Source organism: Vulpes lagopus, chromosome 7, assembly GCF_018345385.1.
Source record: "Vulpes lagopus strain Blue_001 chromosome 7, ASM1834538v1, whole genome shotgun sequence".
Taxonomy (NCBI): Eukaryota; Metazoa; Chordata; class Mammalia; order Carnivora; family Canidae; genus Vulpes; species Vulpes lagopus.
The window spans coordinates 91,553,180-91,567,773 of NC_054830.1; the positions used below are offsets into that span (position 1 = coordinate 91,553,180).

Sequence of the window (14,594 nt, forward strand, 5' to 3'; positions counted from 1 at the left end):
CACCTAAGCTAACACTTCCAAAGGGAGGGGCCTCATCCACACTCAGGAAGCAAGGACAAGACCTTACTAGGCCTCCTGAGCCAAAAGCATCAGTCCTTAGTCCAAGTAGTCCCAGGCTGCCTAGAAATATATTTGAGGACTGGGATGGAATTTCTGGGCCAGTCCTGCTCAGCTGGGACTTCTTTACACAAGATAAGGTTCTGAAATAGAGAACCCTTGGTCAATCATGGTCATTGCCAACTTTTAACAGCTACGGGTTCATCCCATGCTTTCCCACAGCAGGCCACTGCATCAATTTCCTTTTTAAAAAGAGGGTTTGACTTCCTCCCTGAGAGTGCAAAAGCATTTTATCTGAATGTTGGCCAGAATGGTTATTTCTAGCAATGCTGAAAGGGCTCATACGAACCCCCTACCCTGTGTCTTTTCCCTTAGGACCTGGACCCAGGAAATTACACATATACTACTTGGTTTCAAGAACCACTCACCATCACGCTGAGGCCTAGATACATTACCTTAAAGAAGCCAGCACTGCATGACGGCATTCTTAAAACACCTAAGCCCAAGCAATTCAGACTAACGCCTGCTAGGGAGCTGGGCTGCCTCTGAGTGCTTCAAATTCATGATGAGGCGAGAGGACCAGAGCTCAAGCTGGCAGCAATCCCTGATCTGAGCACTTCAGTCCTTCAGCTCTGGTTGCCACTGACATATCTGGCAGGCGCAACAGACAAAAGTTCTCCATTTATTAAGACAACCTGGCTTTGAGCCTCCCAGGGCCTTGTAAAATCCTGAAAGGCCAGCTGTATGGAGAGAGAGTGGCCAAATGTCTCAGTCTGGATGGCCTGTTTAAAACCTGCAATATGGTCCACAGAGATGGCTGGGGGCTCTATCTCGGATCTGATGCTCCTCTCTAAGGCACCCTTGTAGGCATTGGTCATGGTGAACTGGCTCAAATTTATATGTTGAAGCCCTAACGCCCATACCTCAGTATGTAACTATTTTTGGAAAAAGATCTTTGATGAGATCATTGAGGTTGAATGAAGTCATGGGGAGGACCCTAATCTACTATGACTGTTGTCTCTATAAAGCAAGATTAGGACACAAGCACACAGCGAGGAAGACCATGTGAAGCACAGGACAAAGCTGGCCGTCTGTAAGCCAGGGAGAGAGGCCTCTAAAGCAACCAACCCTGCTGACACCTTGATCTTGGCCTTCCAGCCCTCAGGCTATGAAGAAAGCCTGAGGTACTTTGTTATGGCAGCCTGGCAAACTAATACAGTAAAGCAACATTTTGGTCAGAGACAATCTTATGAGACAGAACATCCATCATTTTTACCTAACCAATCTCCTCTTACAAAGTCAGGATGCTATTCTAATGGGTAGACACACCCTCTTGAAGATACAGTTTACCTCTTGAAATGGCCCATTTTTTTTTTTTTTTTGAGAAGCATTTTCCTCAATGTTTATTGTATTCTATAGAGCTCCCTCCTACTGGTGGGACAACAGCAGGAATCTTCCTGGTGCCCCCACCCAGTGAGTTCCTCAATACAAGAATCCCACGGGGAGTTTTCAACACCAAAGCTCAGGTCCAAGATTCTAGAGACTCTTTTTAATCGGGAAAGGAAAAGTTTGTTTTCTTAAAACTCCACAGGTAGTTCTAATGTGCAGCCAGCACTGAGCACCTCACTCTAGGGCCCAGACCAGGAATTTCCAAAATCTGGGCTCACTGAAGGTCACTGTCTGTGACTATCTGTCTCCTGATTCCCAGAACCTGTGAACGTCACCTTACCTGATTAAATCAAAAGTTTTGAGATAGGGAGATTATCCTGGATTATCTGGGTAGGACCTAAATGTAATCATAAGCGCCCCTGTAAGATGGTCCAACGAGGAAGAAGGCAACATGATGCCAAAAATGCTGGTGACTTTTAGAAGATGGAAAAGTAAGGAAACAGACTCTCCCTTGGATCTCCCAAGAGAAGCTGCCCAGATTTTAGTCCAGTAGAACTCACTCTGTACTTCTAACCTCCAGAACTGTGAGAGAATGCATTTGCACAGTTTTAAGCCATCCAGTCTGTGGTGACTGTTATAGCAGCCACAGAAAACTAGTACATCACGAATCACCTGGTGAGCTTGTTAAAAATGCAGATGCCTGGGTCTTCCAAGCTCTCTGGGTCACCACTTGTCACACTTTTGAGGGCATCTGAATATACTGAAGCTCTTCATTTTTTTAAAAAAAGATTTTATTTATTTATTCATGAGAGACACAGAGAGAGAGGCAGAGGCACAGGCAGAGGGAGAAGCAGGCTCCATGCAGGGAGCCCGACGTGGGACTTGATCCCGGGTCTCCAGGATCACACCCTGGGCTGCAGGCGGCGCTAAACCTCTGCGCCACCAGGGCTGCCCTATACTGAAGCTCTTCAAAACCCAGATTGCGGGGCCCCCAACCCAGTGCTTCTGATTCAGCAGGACTGGGACAGGGCCTAATAAGGTGCATTTCTAACAAATCCCCCGGCAGGTGCGGATGCCTCACACACTTTGAGAATTACTACTTTAGATGCTTCTGAGGCACAGACTAGAATACCATGACCACAATCACAGTGAAGGATGAAGGTCCACTGCACACAAAAATTTCTATCACCTGTTTGCTCATCTGTATGGAAACGGTCAGATTCTTCCTTAATCCGCAGAATTATGAGAATCCAATGAAATAACGCATTAGTACCCGTCATTATTTCTGTCTATCCCCCCATCTCCAACAGAAACAAAATAAAAAACATCCCTGCAAGCAACAACAAAAGTCTCCTTATCTCTTGGTCTTTCTCTGCTGGTCAGGATACAAAGTGGGCTCTCCTACCTCTCCTCACCAGTCTCTGTATCAGGGATCTGGCCCAGGTCCCTCAACCGAGTGTGTACTAGCTCTCCCAGAAGTGTGTGGAAACCCAAGGGGACATTTCTGGCTGCCACGAAGACTGGGGCATTTTTTGGGGAGGCATCCAGGATGCGCTATAGGTCTTGCAATGCTCAGAACAGTCCTACAAAAGGAGGGACTGTGCTACCCAAAATGCCACTGTGGACTAAACAAAAACATGAAGGCTAGCTGGTTCTTTGGCTTCCAACTGGGACTTGAGGGTTGTTCCTTGGTTTCTGAGAGTCACTTAGGGACTTTCAGTCCGAAGGCCTTGGCCAGCTATAATCAGGGAGCCAAAAGGAGAGCTTAAAAGGTCTGTCGTCCCAGTCTAGACTCCATGACTTGTCCGTCTCTCAATGCAGTTTTACTGTAGGCCACTACCCACTTATGATAGGACTACATCCCCACCTTGTCCTGAGAACCATGATTAATAAGGCTTATTTTTAACCCTCCAGAACAAAGGCTGGGCAGTTGCCTGGGGGAGCCATAGCCCATTGAAAGAGCCCTTTAGAATGTTCTGTCTGGGTGCCAAAGACCTGTTCATCCTTCTGCATGGTCATGCATACCACCTGCCCATGTCTGATGCTGGAGGATCATGTCTCCCTGAGGTCCTCCCAGACAACAGCTGTCATGAATAACATGGGCAAGTGTCCATGGGGGGGGGGGGGGGACAGGTGGCATGATCTCCCTACTTACATAATAAGATGGGGCCCAAAGACCCCATGTTAGATTTCAGAACTGCCTCACAGCATCTAGTTGGTGGAACACCGGTTTCTAGGCCCAATTCTCGATCTAGGTCCACCTGTGTAGCTCTGAACACCTTGGTCAACCTCTCTGGGACTCAGCTTTATGTCCACCAAAAGGGGTCTGTGTGGCTATATGGTCTTAAGAAATGTTCCAGTTCCGCGGTCTATGATCAGAGGATAGGGTATGGTTTTTATGAACCTGTTTTGCTCTGCACACTGGCACCTGCCGTCTCCTGTAGAGGATGATGCCTCAGCAGTTTGGGGGACTTGGTGTCACTGTCATGGATTCTCAGAGCAAAGCTGTCACCTCTCTAAGCTCAAAGAGCAATCAGCAGGCTGGCCTTGCTCTATTTGTACCTCTTAATTTTATATTCAGCATCTTGCCAAAACCAAAAATATACATCATTCAATATTTACATCAGGGCTCTAATCAGCGCCCATTCTGCACTTAAATGCACTGCACTAATTTTGCAGGGAAGCTGCGTGGCTGGAAAATGCCAAACAAGACTGAAGTGAGACTGTTTTTTCAAAATCATCCCTCTTTGCAAGGGAGGCAAACCATAAAAGACTCTTAACTACAGGAAACAAACTGAGGGTTGCTGGAGGGGATGGGGGTAAGGGGATGGGATAAGTGGGTGACAGGCATTGAGGAGGGCACATGATGTAATGAGCACTGGGTGTTTTATGCAACTGCTGAATTACTGAATTCTACCCCTGAAACTAACAATACGGTATATGTTAATTAAATAGAATTTAAATTTAAAAATTTTAAAAATCATCCTACTCTTAACATCACTTTTAAGTGTATTCCTGTAAGGGAAAGTTGATCACTTCCTCCCTACCCACTGAAAGCTGTGGCCTAGTAACACTTAGAATAACCTATAAAACACCAGAACTGCTGGAAAAAAGTCATGCAAGATTAATTTCGCACACCCCCCCAATTGAGCACTAACTTTTAATAAGTTTCAACCAGTGCCAGACAGATAATTGGAACCATCCCAGCAAACCCTGTAGGAAAATCTCCATTTACAGATTGGCTCCTAAGGCCCTGGCTCACCTACTTCCGCACATAAGCTTTGGAAAAAACGTTCTGCCTTGTTCTCTGTTACTGATAAGGGAGAGGCGATCTACAAATACTTGTTAAATTCAAGATGCCTTTCAAAGTGGCAAAACAAACTTCATGTCTCTAAGTATGAATGCAAACACTCTCCACCCTACCCCTTCTCCTTCTAAGAGCCAAAGAGCCTGATAAGCGAATCACTGGCTGAGTCTGGAGACACCCGAAGGAGGATCTATCCCAGACCTTCCTATGCCATCAGGCAAGAATTTCTAAAGTCAAATTAACTGAGTTCTCAGCCAACCCAACCACCTAGAAGAGATCTTAAGTTCTAGCATCCATTTTCCCATTGCACTGTAATTCTACACACGCTCTCTCCCAAGCAAGACACCAACCAGGTCACAAGGTCACAAGCGTTTGCAAGCCCCAGGGCAGCAGGCCGCACGCTTCAGCCCTCGGCCCACCTCCCGCCCAACAGCGATCCCTGGTACCGGGGCCCGTGAGGTCTGAGGGCACAAGGAAACTGATCTCTAACTTTCGAGGCTGCAAACAAACCCCGAGGCCTCCAAACAGGGAGCGGCCCTGGGCTCCAGCTCGGGGAGTCCAGAAGTCTCGGCCCTTCCCCAAGCGCGGCCGCAGGGAAAACTTCAGGACGGCAAAGCCCTGCGTTTGCAAGAAGAAGAAAAAAAGCCGGAAGCTCGCAAAAGAGCCAGCACCCAGTTCACGTGGGCTCCGCGAGCCGAGGCGGGGCGGAAGCCGGAGTCGGGCCGGCGGGAGGCGCCAGGAGCCCCCGGGGCGCCCCCCCAGCCCGCGCCCCCCGCGGCCCCGGGGAGGGCGCCGAGGCCGGGGAGGCGGGCGGGAGGCGCAGCCCCTGCGCACTGCGCCCCCCGGGGCTCGCCCGCTCCCTGCGCCGCGCGGCTGCCGCGGACCCCACGGGGCGCGCAGGCGGGGGCCTCGCAAGCGTCCTCTGTCCCCCGGCCCCGGCCCCGGCCCCGGCCCCGGCCCCGGCGAGCGACCCCGGCCGGGCCGGGTCTCAGCGGCGCCAGGCCGGGCGCGTGGCCCCGGGGCGCGGTCCCCCGGGGCGGGAGCGAGCGCAGGGGCCGGGCGGCTGCAGCCCCGGGACGGCGCCTCTCACCTTCACGGCCGTGGGGGCGGCCCCCGAGGCCATGGCTGCGCGGCGCGGCGGCGGCGGAGGAGGCGGCGGAGGCGGAGGCGGAGGCGGAGGAGGCGGAGGCGGAGGAGGGAGGCGCGGGGCCGGCGGCCGAGCGGGCGGCAGCAGCGGCAGCAGCGGCAGCGCCGGACTCGCGGCGCGGAGTCCCGGGGGCGGCCCTGGCTCCTCCTCTTCCTCCCCAGGACAGCTGGATTGGCTGCTAGTGCGGATCGCCCCCGCCGCCCCCTTCCTCAATTCGAGGCTCCCGCGTCCCGCCCCCTCCGCAGACCTTTCCGGTTCGCGGTGCTTTCTCTCTCCACGCGGGTTCTGAGTAGCGGGTGCCCGGCGAGGGTGATAGCGGAGGCCGCCGGGTGAGCCCTTGCACAGCCCCTCGCTCCGCGCTGCGCTTCAACCGGCTCCGGTAACTTCTGCAAGACCCGCCCCCCGCGAGCCGGCCCGGCGCGCTCGGGCTCCGCGGGGAGGTCGGGCGGGGGCGCCTTCCCCAAGTCCTCGCGGGAGGGAGCTCCCCCTCCCCCCTCCCCCCTCCTCCTCCTCCTCCTCCCCGGGGGGGGGCTGCTCCGCGACCTCCCTCCAGCTGCTGACGCGGCTCACCTTGCTCTTCCCACCGCCTGGACCCTGAGTCCTGGGAGGCAGAGCGCGGACGGCGCTCACCCCGGACTCGGGGATGACAAGAAGGAAACAGACTAACGTGCTCCTGGATAACCTGATGTGCAGACTGTAGCCTGCTCATCTTCAATTTCAGGGGAGGCGGAGACACTGCCAGCAGCCCCCCCCCCCCCCCCGCCCTTTGGCTGGACGCGGCCAAGGCCATCCCTAACCTCTCCCAGCTCGGCCAATGTCCGGTACACCCAGATTCAGAATCCAGACTCACGGGTTCACCGTCGTTCCCGTGTCCCCCTCTTCCCCAGCGCATAGCACCCGCCCTCCACTGCGACGGTCCCTTACTATCAAAGTCTCCATCCCTTCCCTGCTAGGATAATCCACTTTACCTCCCTTGATGGATTAAGCTCTCCTAGAGTAAATGCTGGGTGGCAGCAATGTTCTGAGACACAAAAACCCTGCACATTACCCCGGGGGGTGAAGGATGGCTGTGGAAGAGTGTACTGCCTTCTTTCCCTACAGCAGCAACACGCTGAAACGAGACGCAAGGACAGTTTCTTTCTTTTTTTTTTTTTAATTTATTTATGATACTCACAGAGAGAGAGAGAGAGGCAGAGACACAGGCAGAGGGAGAAGCAGGCTCCATGCACCGGGAGCCCGACGTGGGATTCGATCCCGGGTCTCCAGGATCGCGCCCTGGGCCAAAGGCAGGCGCCAAACCGCTGCGCCACCCGGGGATCCCCACAAGGACAGTTTCATCTACAGTATCACTGTGGGGGTGCCGCCCATCTAACCTGTTCACTGAAATAGTATGGACTTCCACTCTCTTTTATTTATTTATTTATTTGTTTATTTATTTATTGCTCTGACTTTTTTACGATGCAAGTTTTCTTCTGTCTCTTACGTTATACAATGAAATGGGTAATGAATAGATTGGAGTGTTCCTTTGAAAGGGCAGAAGCCGGAGAGTCCCCCAAATGTGGTTTTCTAGGAGTCTGTCTGCTGATTGCTCTATTGGAGACCAGGAAGCCCTCTGATCAGAAGGGAACCATTGCAGGGACCCGCATACCCTGGGGTTTATTTATCACTGCTATGTAATTAGGGGATCTTGACCAATTTAGGTGCTTTGATGTGATCAGCAAGTCCAGTGTCTACTCAGTACTGTGTCTCTGCCTAAGTTAGACCCTGTAAACAGGTCAGATACCATAAGCCTTAGAAGACCCTCAGAGAAGGAGGTGGAAACTTGGAAGGGGTTACACTGGACTTCTGGACTTTTCTACTGTAACTTGTAGGTCTGGGCTCAATCATTTGCTTTTGACTATGTGATATCTGTGAAGGGAAAATTGTCCCAAATCTGGTCAAGTTTTTTGAGTGATGTAATTCACAAGCCATTAATGGGAGACAATTAGCATTTCTAGATAAAATTTAAGCAATTTTCTAACCTCTTGTAAGAAACCAGGCACCTATCCACCAGCTGATTGTGAGGCAGTGTGTGTGTGTGTGTGTGTGTGTGTGTGTGTGTGACATGTAGTTTAAGACCAATTTGTTCACCTCCCAAGGAGATTCCTGCAGTTTTCATCATTATGCATTATGAGAAAAAGGCATACAAATACTTAGGAGCATGGGATTGGCAAACTATAGGTGATTTGAACTCACAACAGCCACTACAGGGTTCTCTTAATAAAAATCCATTTTAGAAGAATGAGTCAAAGTAAATTTTCAGAAAGTTGAAGACATAATGTTCAAATAAATATATAGTCAGCCGTTTCAGAGACGTACTTAGCTTATTAATAAAGGAACCAGCAGAGTGGCAAAGCAAATTCAAAGAAGGATATAAGAAGCCGAACAACAGAAAAGAGAATGATAGAATAAGGTGACAAAATTAGAAACAAAACTGATTTATGTTTTACAAAAAAAATAAAACCGTAGCCTTTGGGATTATCTCATCTACCAATAGATATTATTGGAAAAAAAAAGTAATCAACCATAACAAGATATTACCACCAGAGGCTGAACATTTTTCAATAAGAAACAATAAAACAAAGTTACAGCCTTTAGGTAAGAGGTCTACAAACCTTGCCCCTTAAGAGGCAAAAGTCAAGGAGCACATGAAGCTTGAAAACCTAGACCATGTCTAATTGAAGGAACATGGCTATATCTCCTTTTAAAGATTTTATTTATTTGAGAGACGGAGTGAGGGAGAGACAGAGAGCACACATGAGCAGGGGCAGAGGGAGAAGGAGAAGCAGGCTCCCCACTGAGCAGGGAGCCCAACATAAGACTTGATCCCAGGACCCTGAGATCATAACCTGATCCTAAGGCAGATGCTTAACTGACTGAGCCACCCAGATGCGCCCAAACATGGCTATATTCCAATACAGCTTTATGGATACTAAAATTTGAATTTTTTTACAATGTTTACATATGACAAAATATTATTCTTCTTTAGATTTTTTCCCCCAACCACTTAAGATTGTAAAAAAACATTCTTAGTTTGAATCTATGCAAAAACAGGTGGAAAGCTGGTTTGGCTAGGGTGCGGGCTACTGTTTATTACTCCCAGAAGATGATGACCCTTGGGCAAACTTGTGTCTTTTTGGCTTATTTCCAAGTTTTAGATAATTTTTTCTTACTGAGCCCTAGAATCAATGGAAGACAATATTTGCCATAGTTAGTGGTCTCTCTTTTTCATTAGTAGGGGAGAATCCTCAACAGGACAGCAGGTATCTGAGGAGTCTGCCTATGAAAGTAACATCTTGCTCTCCTCATGTTCTTGCCCTATAAATTCCCTCTGTTCACCCGTACCCTTGTTTTTCTCACACAATTCTAAAGAAGTACCCAGGTCACCTTACAACAATTCTGATTATGACAATGCACAGATATTTCAATAGCTTCTTCTTTTTCAGGGAGTCCTTCATCCACACCTCCCCAACTTCCAGCTCTTAGCCAATGATGCACTGAGATGGTGTTGCCAATGGCTGTCCATATCATGTCTTGAGCAATGGTTTTTCATTCTCCCATGGTCCCTTTGTAGGGAGAGAACTTCCAATAACTTGTGTTTTTAATTATTTTTTAAAGGTTTTATTTATTTATTTTTAGGAGAGAGAGAGAGAGTGAGCACAAACAGTGGGGAGAGGGAGAAACAGACTCCTCACTGAGCAGGGAGCCCAACACAGAGCTCAAACCCAGGACCCTGGGATCATGACCTAAGCTGAAGATAGATGCTTAATCAACTGAGCCACCCAGGTGCCTCAATTTGTGTCTTTAAATATGACTATATGATATGCTATTTTGTAAGACTTCAAATCATTCCAGGATCATCAAATATCCAAGAGGAAATTTCACACAACTGTGTGAAGTGTATCATCTCAGTTAACCATATCAGTTTTCCCAGTGAATAATAACATCTCTTGCTCCTGACCGGTGTGTCAGTGCTGGATGGATCCTCCAAAAGAGACCCAAACTGTTTGGTGACCCCTCCTCAAGTAGGCATGTTAAAGCTGTCAAATTGTTATGGCTGAAGGAACCCACATAATTCCCCACCACCTTTTAGAAATTTGGGCCAAAATAAAAATTCTAAATAATCTGAGAGTGTCTTTGCAGAGCCCCAATTTCTTGTGACTCAGATCTTGTTACAGTATTCCTGTATCACAGATACTATGGGTAGTGATGTTTTGGCCGCTGCTTCTATCAGTGGATTACAGTCTGGCATTGGAAGCTAGGAAAAGCCACTCTGGATGTAGAGGCACATTGTCAACTAAATATCTTGAAGAAGAAAATATGGAAATTAATAGAAGTAATAGTAAATTTTAACAAGTGTCACCCCTTTGGATTTCCAGCTGGGCAAGCCCATGATGAAGGCACAAAGATTCCCAGAGATGTCTGAATTGCTATCGATTCAGGTTTGGAAACCTTAATGTCATCATTGTACACAGTGTGGTCATTGAAAAAAAAAATTAATCCCAAATAGACACGACAAACCTTAACAAAACTGTGTCCAGAGAAATTTTTCTATAGGTAATATTCAAAGTAATTAACTTCTCTTTTCCTGCCACCGGGAAGAGTGGCTGGTGTTTATCAGGATAAGAAGTAAAAGATATGCAAATAGGTACCAAGCCAGCCTATAGGTAAACATTCTGTAAAAAAAAAATAATATTATTTGGTATGTAAATATTTATAATTCAAGTTCTTTAACATTCCTGATTGTGGGAAATAACTGGATGAAGTAAATTATTTTATTAGCTTTTAAAAATACAGTTGTGTATCTTCTGACACCATATACTGTAGGCCATTATACCATGTAACATTAATATTTTAGTACTAGAGACTGGGATTAATTTTGTCACAGAAAGCTTAATTTATTTGATCTAAGTTCTTTATACTTGTCTTACAGGTCACTAATTATTACTTAGACTAAAATTTTAAGAAAAAAATAAAGAAAAATGGCTCATGCTCCTGTTGTCAGAGTAACGTGTCACAAAAGGAGAAAATATTATTTAAGTCTAATTTTTATTATAAATTTATTTTTTATTGGTGTTCAATTTGCCAACATATAGAATAACACCCAGTGCTCATCCCGTCAAAAGCCCACCTCAGTGCCCATCACCCAGTCACCCCCACCCCCCGCCCACCTCCCCTTCCACCACCCCTAGTTTGTTTCCCAGATTTCATGTTCTGTCTCCCTTTCTGATATTTCCCACTCATTTTTTCTCCTTTCTCCTTTATTCCCTTTCACTATTTTTTATATTCCCCAAATGAATGAGACCATATAATGTTTGTCCTTCTCCGATTGATAATGTTTGTCCTCCGATTGTTTAAGTCTAATTTTTATAATGCATTTATTGCAGGGCACTTAGTAGAAGGAATCAGAGGTTAACTTCCTTAAAAAGTGTAATGCCTGAGAAATGTATTTATAACACATTTTAGGTGGCAATCCCTAATAATGACCTTTAATAAAAGTAGTGTCCAATAATAAAATATAACTTGGCATCTGTATTTATGGTTGAAGGAAGGACTACATGCTTTGAAATGAGATAAGCAAGGTCAATTCCGATGATCTATTTTTAACTTGGTGTGCTCCAGCCACCTGGTGATTCCTGGCTATTTAACTGTCTTGTTCCAATCCTAATCAAATTCCACTCATTCAGTTTTCTCTTCCTTCTATTCTAAGTCCATTTGACCCCAGAGATGGCTAGAAATAGCTTCTATTCCAAGTCATCTTGTCTCTTCTTCAGTGTTCACTTCAAATTGTATCTATCCTTTCATTTCTGGAGACCCTACTGAAGATGACTCAAGTTTCATATAATTTGGATTTATGGAAGAAAAATCATGTCTAGTTTTCCACTCTCCCTAGAATAATCCCCATCAAGAACCTATTCTGGTTAACAGAATGACCATCTATCCTGGAATCCCAGAGTCCTGGGATCCTCACATCCTGTGAGGCCGATATTATTATTTCTATTATAGGATGAGCAAGTTGCTAGAGGAAGCCCTTAACCCTACACACCTCCCTTGGCGAGGGAGAGAATGTTTGAGTTTGTTCTAAAGAGACATGGGCTTTTCTGTGTTCTGTATAGAAAAGAAGCAGGAAGTTGCAAGTGCTCAGATTTATTTTAATATTACAGCTGCAGCATAATCTGTTGTTTAGCATGTCACAATCTGAACTATGTCAAGTATTATCGACTGTTTGTGTCCTTCCGAAATTGGTATGTTGAAATCCTGCCCCCCCCCCCCCCCCCCCCGCCGTGCTGACAGTGTTAGGAGGTGAGGTCTTTGGGAGGTGATTAGGTCATGAGAGTGGAGCCCTCATGAATGGGATTAGTGCTTTTACTTTTTAAAAAATATTTATTTTAGAATGAGTGTGTGTGTGTGTGTGTGTGTGTGTGTGTGTGTGTACACATGCATGCTAGCATGAGTGTGAGTTGGGGAGAGGCAGAGGGAGAGAATCTTCAAGGAGACTCCCTGCTGAGCACTGAGCCCAAGGATTTGGGGCTCCATCTCATGACCCATGAGATCATGACCTGAGTAGGAAGCTTAACTGACTAAGCCACCCAGGCACCCCAAGGGATTAGTGCTGTTATAGAAGAGACCCCAGAGAGCAACCCAGTCCCTTCTGCCATGTGAAGACCAGTGAGAGAGGATGGTTATCTATAAACCAAGAAGCAAGCCCTCACTAGGCACTGCATTTGTCAGTACCTTCGTCTTAGACTTCCCAGCCTCCAGAACTGTGAGAAATAAGTTTGTGTAAGCCACCCAGTCTGTGGTATTTTGTTATAGCAGCCAGACTAAAGCAGGGAGAGACTCATAGGTTGGAAACTCATAGGTTGTTTCTGCTCTTTAATCTTTTAGAACTCAAAGCGAACCTATGGGTAGCAAAGAAAATATAAGAACTAACTCGAAGCATTTCTTATTTTCACTGCTAAATCCATGTGTTGTCTGTAAATAGTCTTTTTTAAAAATAAAGTCTAAAAAATAGAGAATGAGGTCATTTTTGTCTTCTATCTTCAAAAGCAACAATAAAGTAGTTAATATTTATTGAAAACAATCTAGTCTTCATTTAATCCTCATATGCTGTTCTAATCTCCATTTCACAGATGAGGAGATTAAGAGACATTGGCTTCCCCTGGCCTCTCTCTCTCTCTCTCTCTTTTTAAATCTGCCTCTATCAAAAGCTTCTTTGATTGTTTGGGGTCTCCCCGGCCATCAAAAAAGTTGATGAAATCTATTATTTCTGTGAAGTTGTAAGTGTCCAATAGCAGTTTAAAATGTTACTCCCTTAGGGGGTCTGTGATTGCATGAGATTAAAGCAAATTAAGATAAAACTCCAGATGGAATGTGATGCTTGAGAAAGCACAAGGATGGGAGTTATCTCTATTGTCATGTTAAGTCTTCTCAAATTTATGTAACTGGGATCATTGGGATTCAGCCCTAGATCTGTCATAACAGCAAAGTCTGAACTCTTTATTGCTACTCTATGTTTCCCACCATGTGCTGGTTTTAGCTAAGTTCTGAAGATAGAGATGTGTGACCTCTACACTCTTAGCCCTTAAAGAATTCCAGTATGGTGAGAGAAGTCAGAGATTATGAAAAGTCTGAGACTGCCTACTTGGTCCTGTAAAAGCACAGAGCAGGGTTCATTACCTCCTCTTCCTAGAGAAAGTGATATTTGAGCTGAGTCTTAAGGGATGAGCCAATAATGGAAGTGAGGTGTGTGTGTGTATGTGTGTGTGTGTGTGTGTGTGTCTGTATGTGTGCATGCGTGTGAGGGTGGGTATAAAGGGACCTAAAGTTGCTAGAGAATAATCATTCAGATAATTACTACCATTTGGTCCATTAAGATTTGGAATGAAAATGATTGATTAGATTTGATTATTTGAATTTTAGGAAGTTGTCAATGACGTTTATCCTTAGCATGAACAAAAATTTGTGGTTTCAGATCAAAGCCAAAAAAGAAGAAGAAAAGAAGAAGAAGAAGAAGAAGAAGAAGAAGAAGAAGAAGAAGAAAAAGAAGAAGAAGAAGAAGGAAGAAGAAGAAGAAGAAGAAGAAGAAGAAGCAGCAGCAGCCGCCGCCAATGGGATGAAATTAAAATAACTTTATAGAATTGCAAATGGCTGGGAACATTAAAAGGAATCTATGTTGGTGGTGGTAGAAAAGTTGGCCTACCCAAATCAGGCAATAAAAGGGAGAAAGAAAGAATAAAGAATAAAGTAAGAACCTGGGAAATACAAATCACAAAATCACTATGAACCATATAAACTTGAAGTTGCTAATTGATGCAGCAATTGTAAAGAGACCTCGCTGGTCTACCTGTAACACTGATAGAAACACTTAGAAAGCAGTTAACACTCGGGTCCTATCACCTGGTCTGAAATCTCTGACCTATATAACTGTATGTGGTTAGGAACTCATGATCCAGAAAGTTCTGCTCACCCAAACTGGAAACTACTTCCTATACTTGGATAAATATGAGGTGACTTGGCTTGCTTGTGACAATCCTAGTTTATCTCTGATATAAATCAATGAACACATTTTAATTCTTGTTATTATTACCACTTTCCCTCTCAAAAGTGTCCCAATTTAGAAAATACATTTTATGATATCCTTAAGTCAGTAAG

General features: G+C 45.8%; 1 protein-coding gene across 1 annotated transcript in view; it reads right to left on the reverse strand.

Annotated features, from left to right (window-relative positions):
• LOC121495432 (methylthioadenosine phosphorylase) overlaps positions 1 to 5,918 on the reverse strand; it is a 51,499-nt gene extending 45,581 nt beyond the window's left edge. Inside the window, exon 1 of the mRNA XM_041762889.1 lies at positions 5,844 to 5,918. Coding sequence (XP_041618823.1) covers positions 5,844 to 5,876 — 33 coding nt within the window. The 5' untranslated portion in view covers positions 5,877 to 5,918. The remainder of the gene's footprint in view (positions 1 to 5,843) is intronic.
• Between the last annotated feature and the right edge of the window lie 8,676 nt (positions 5,919 to 14,594).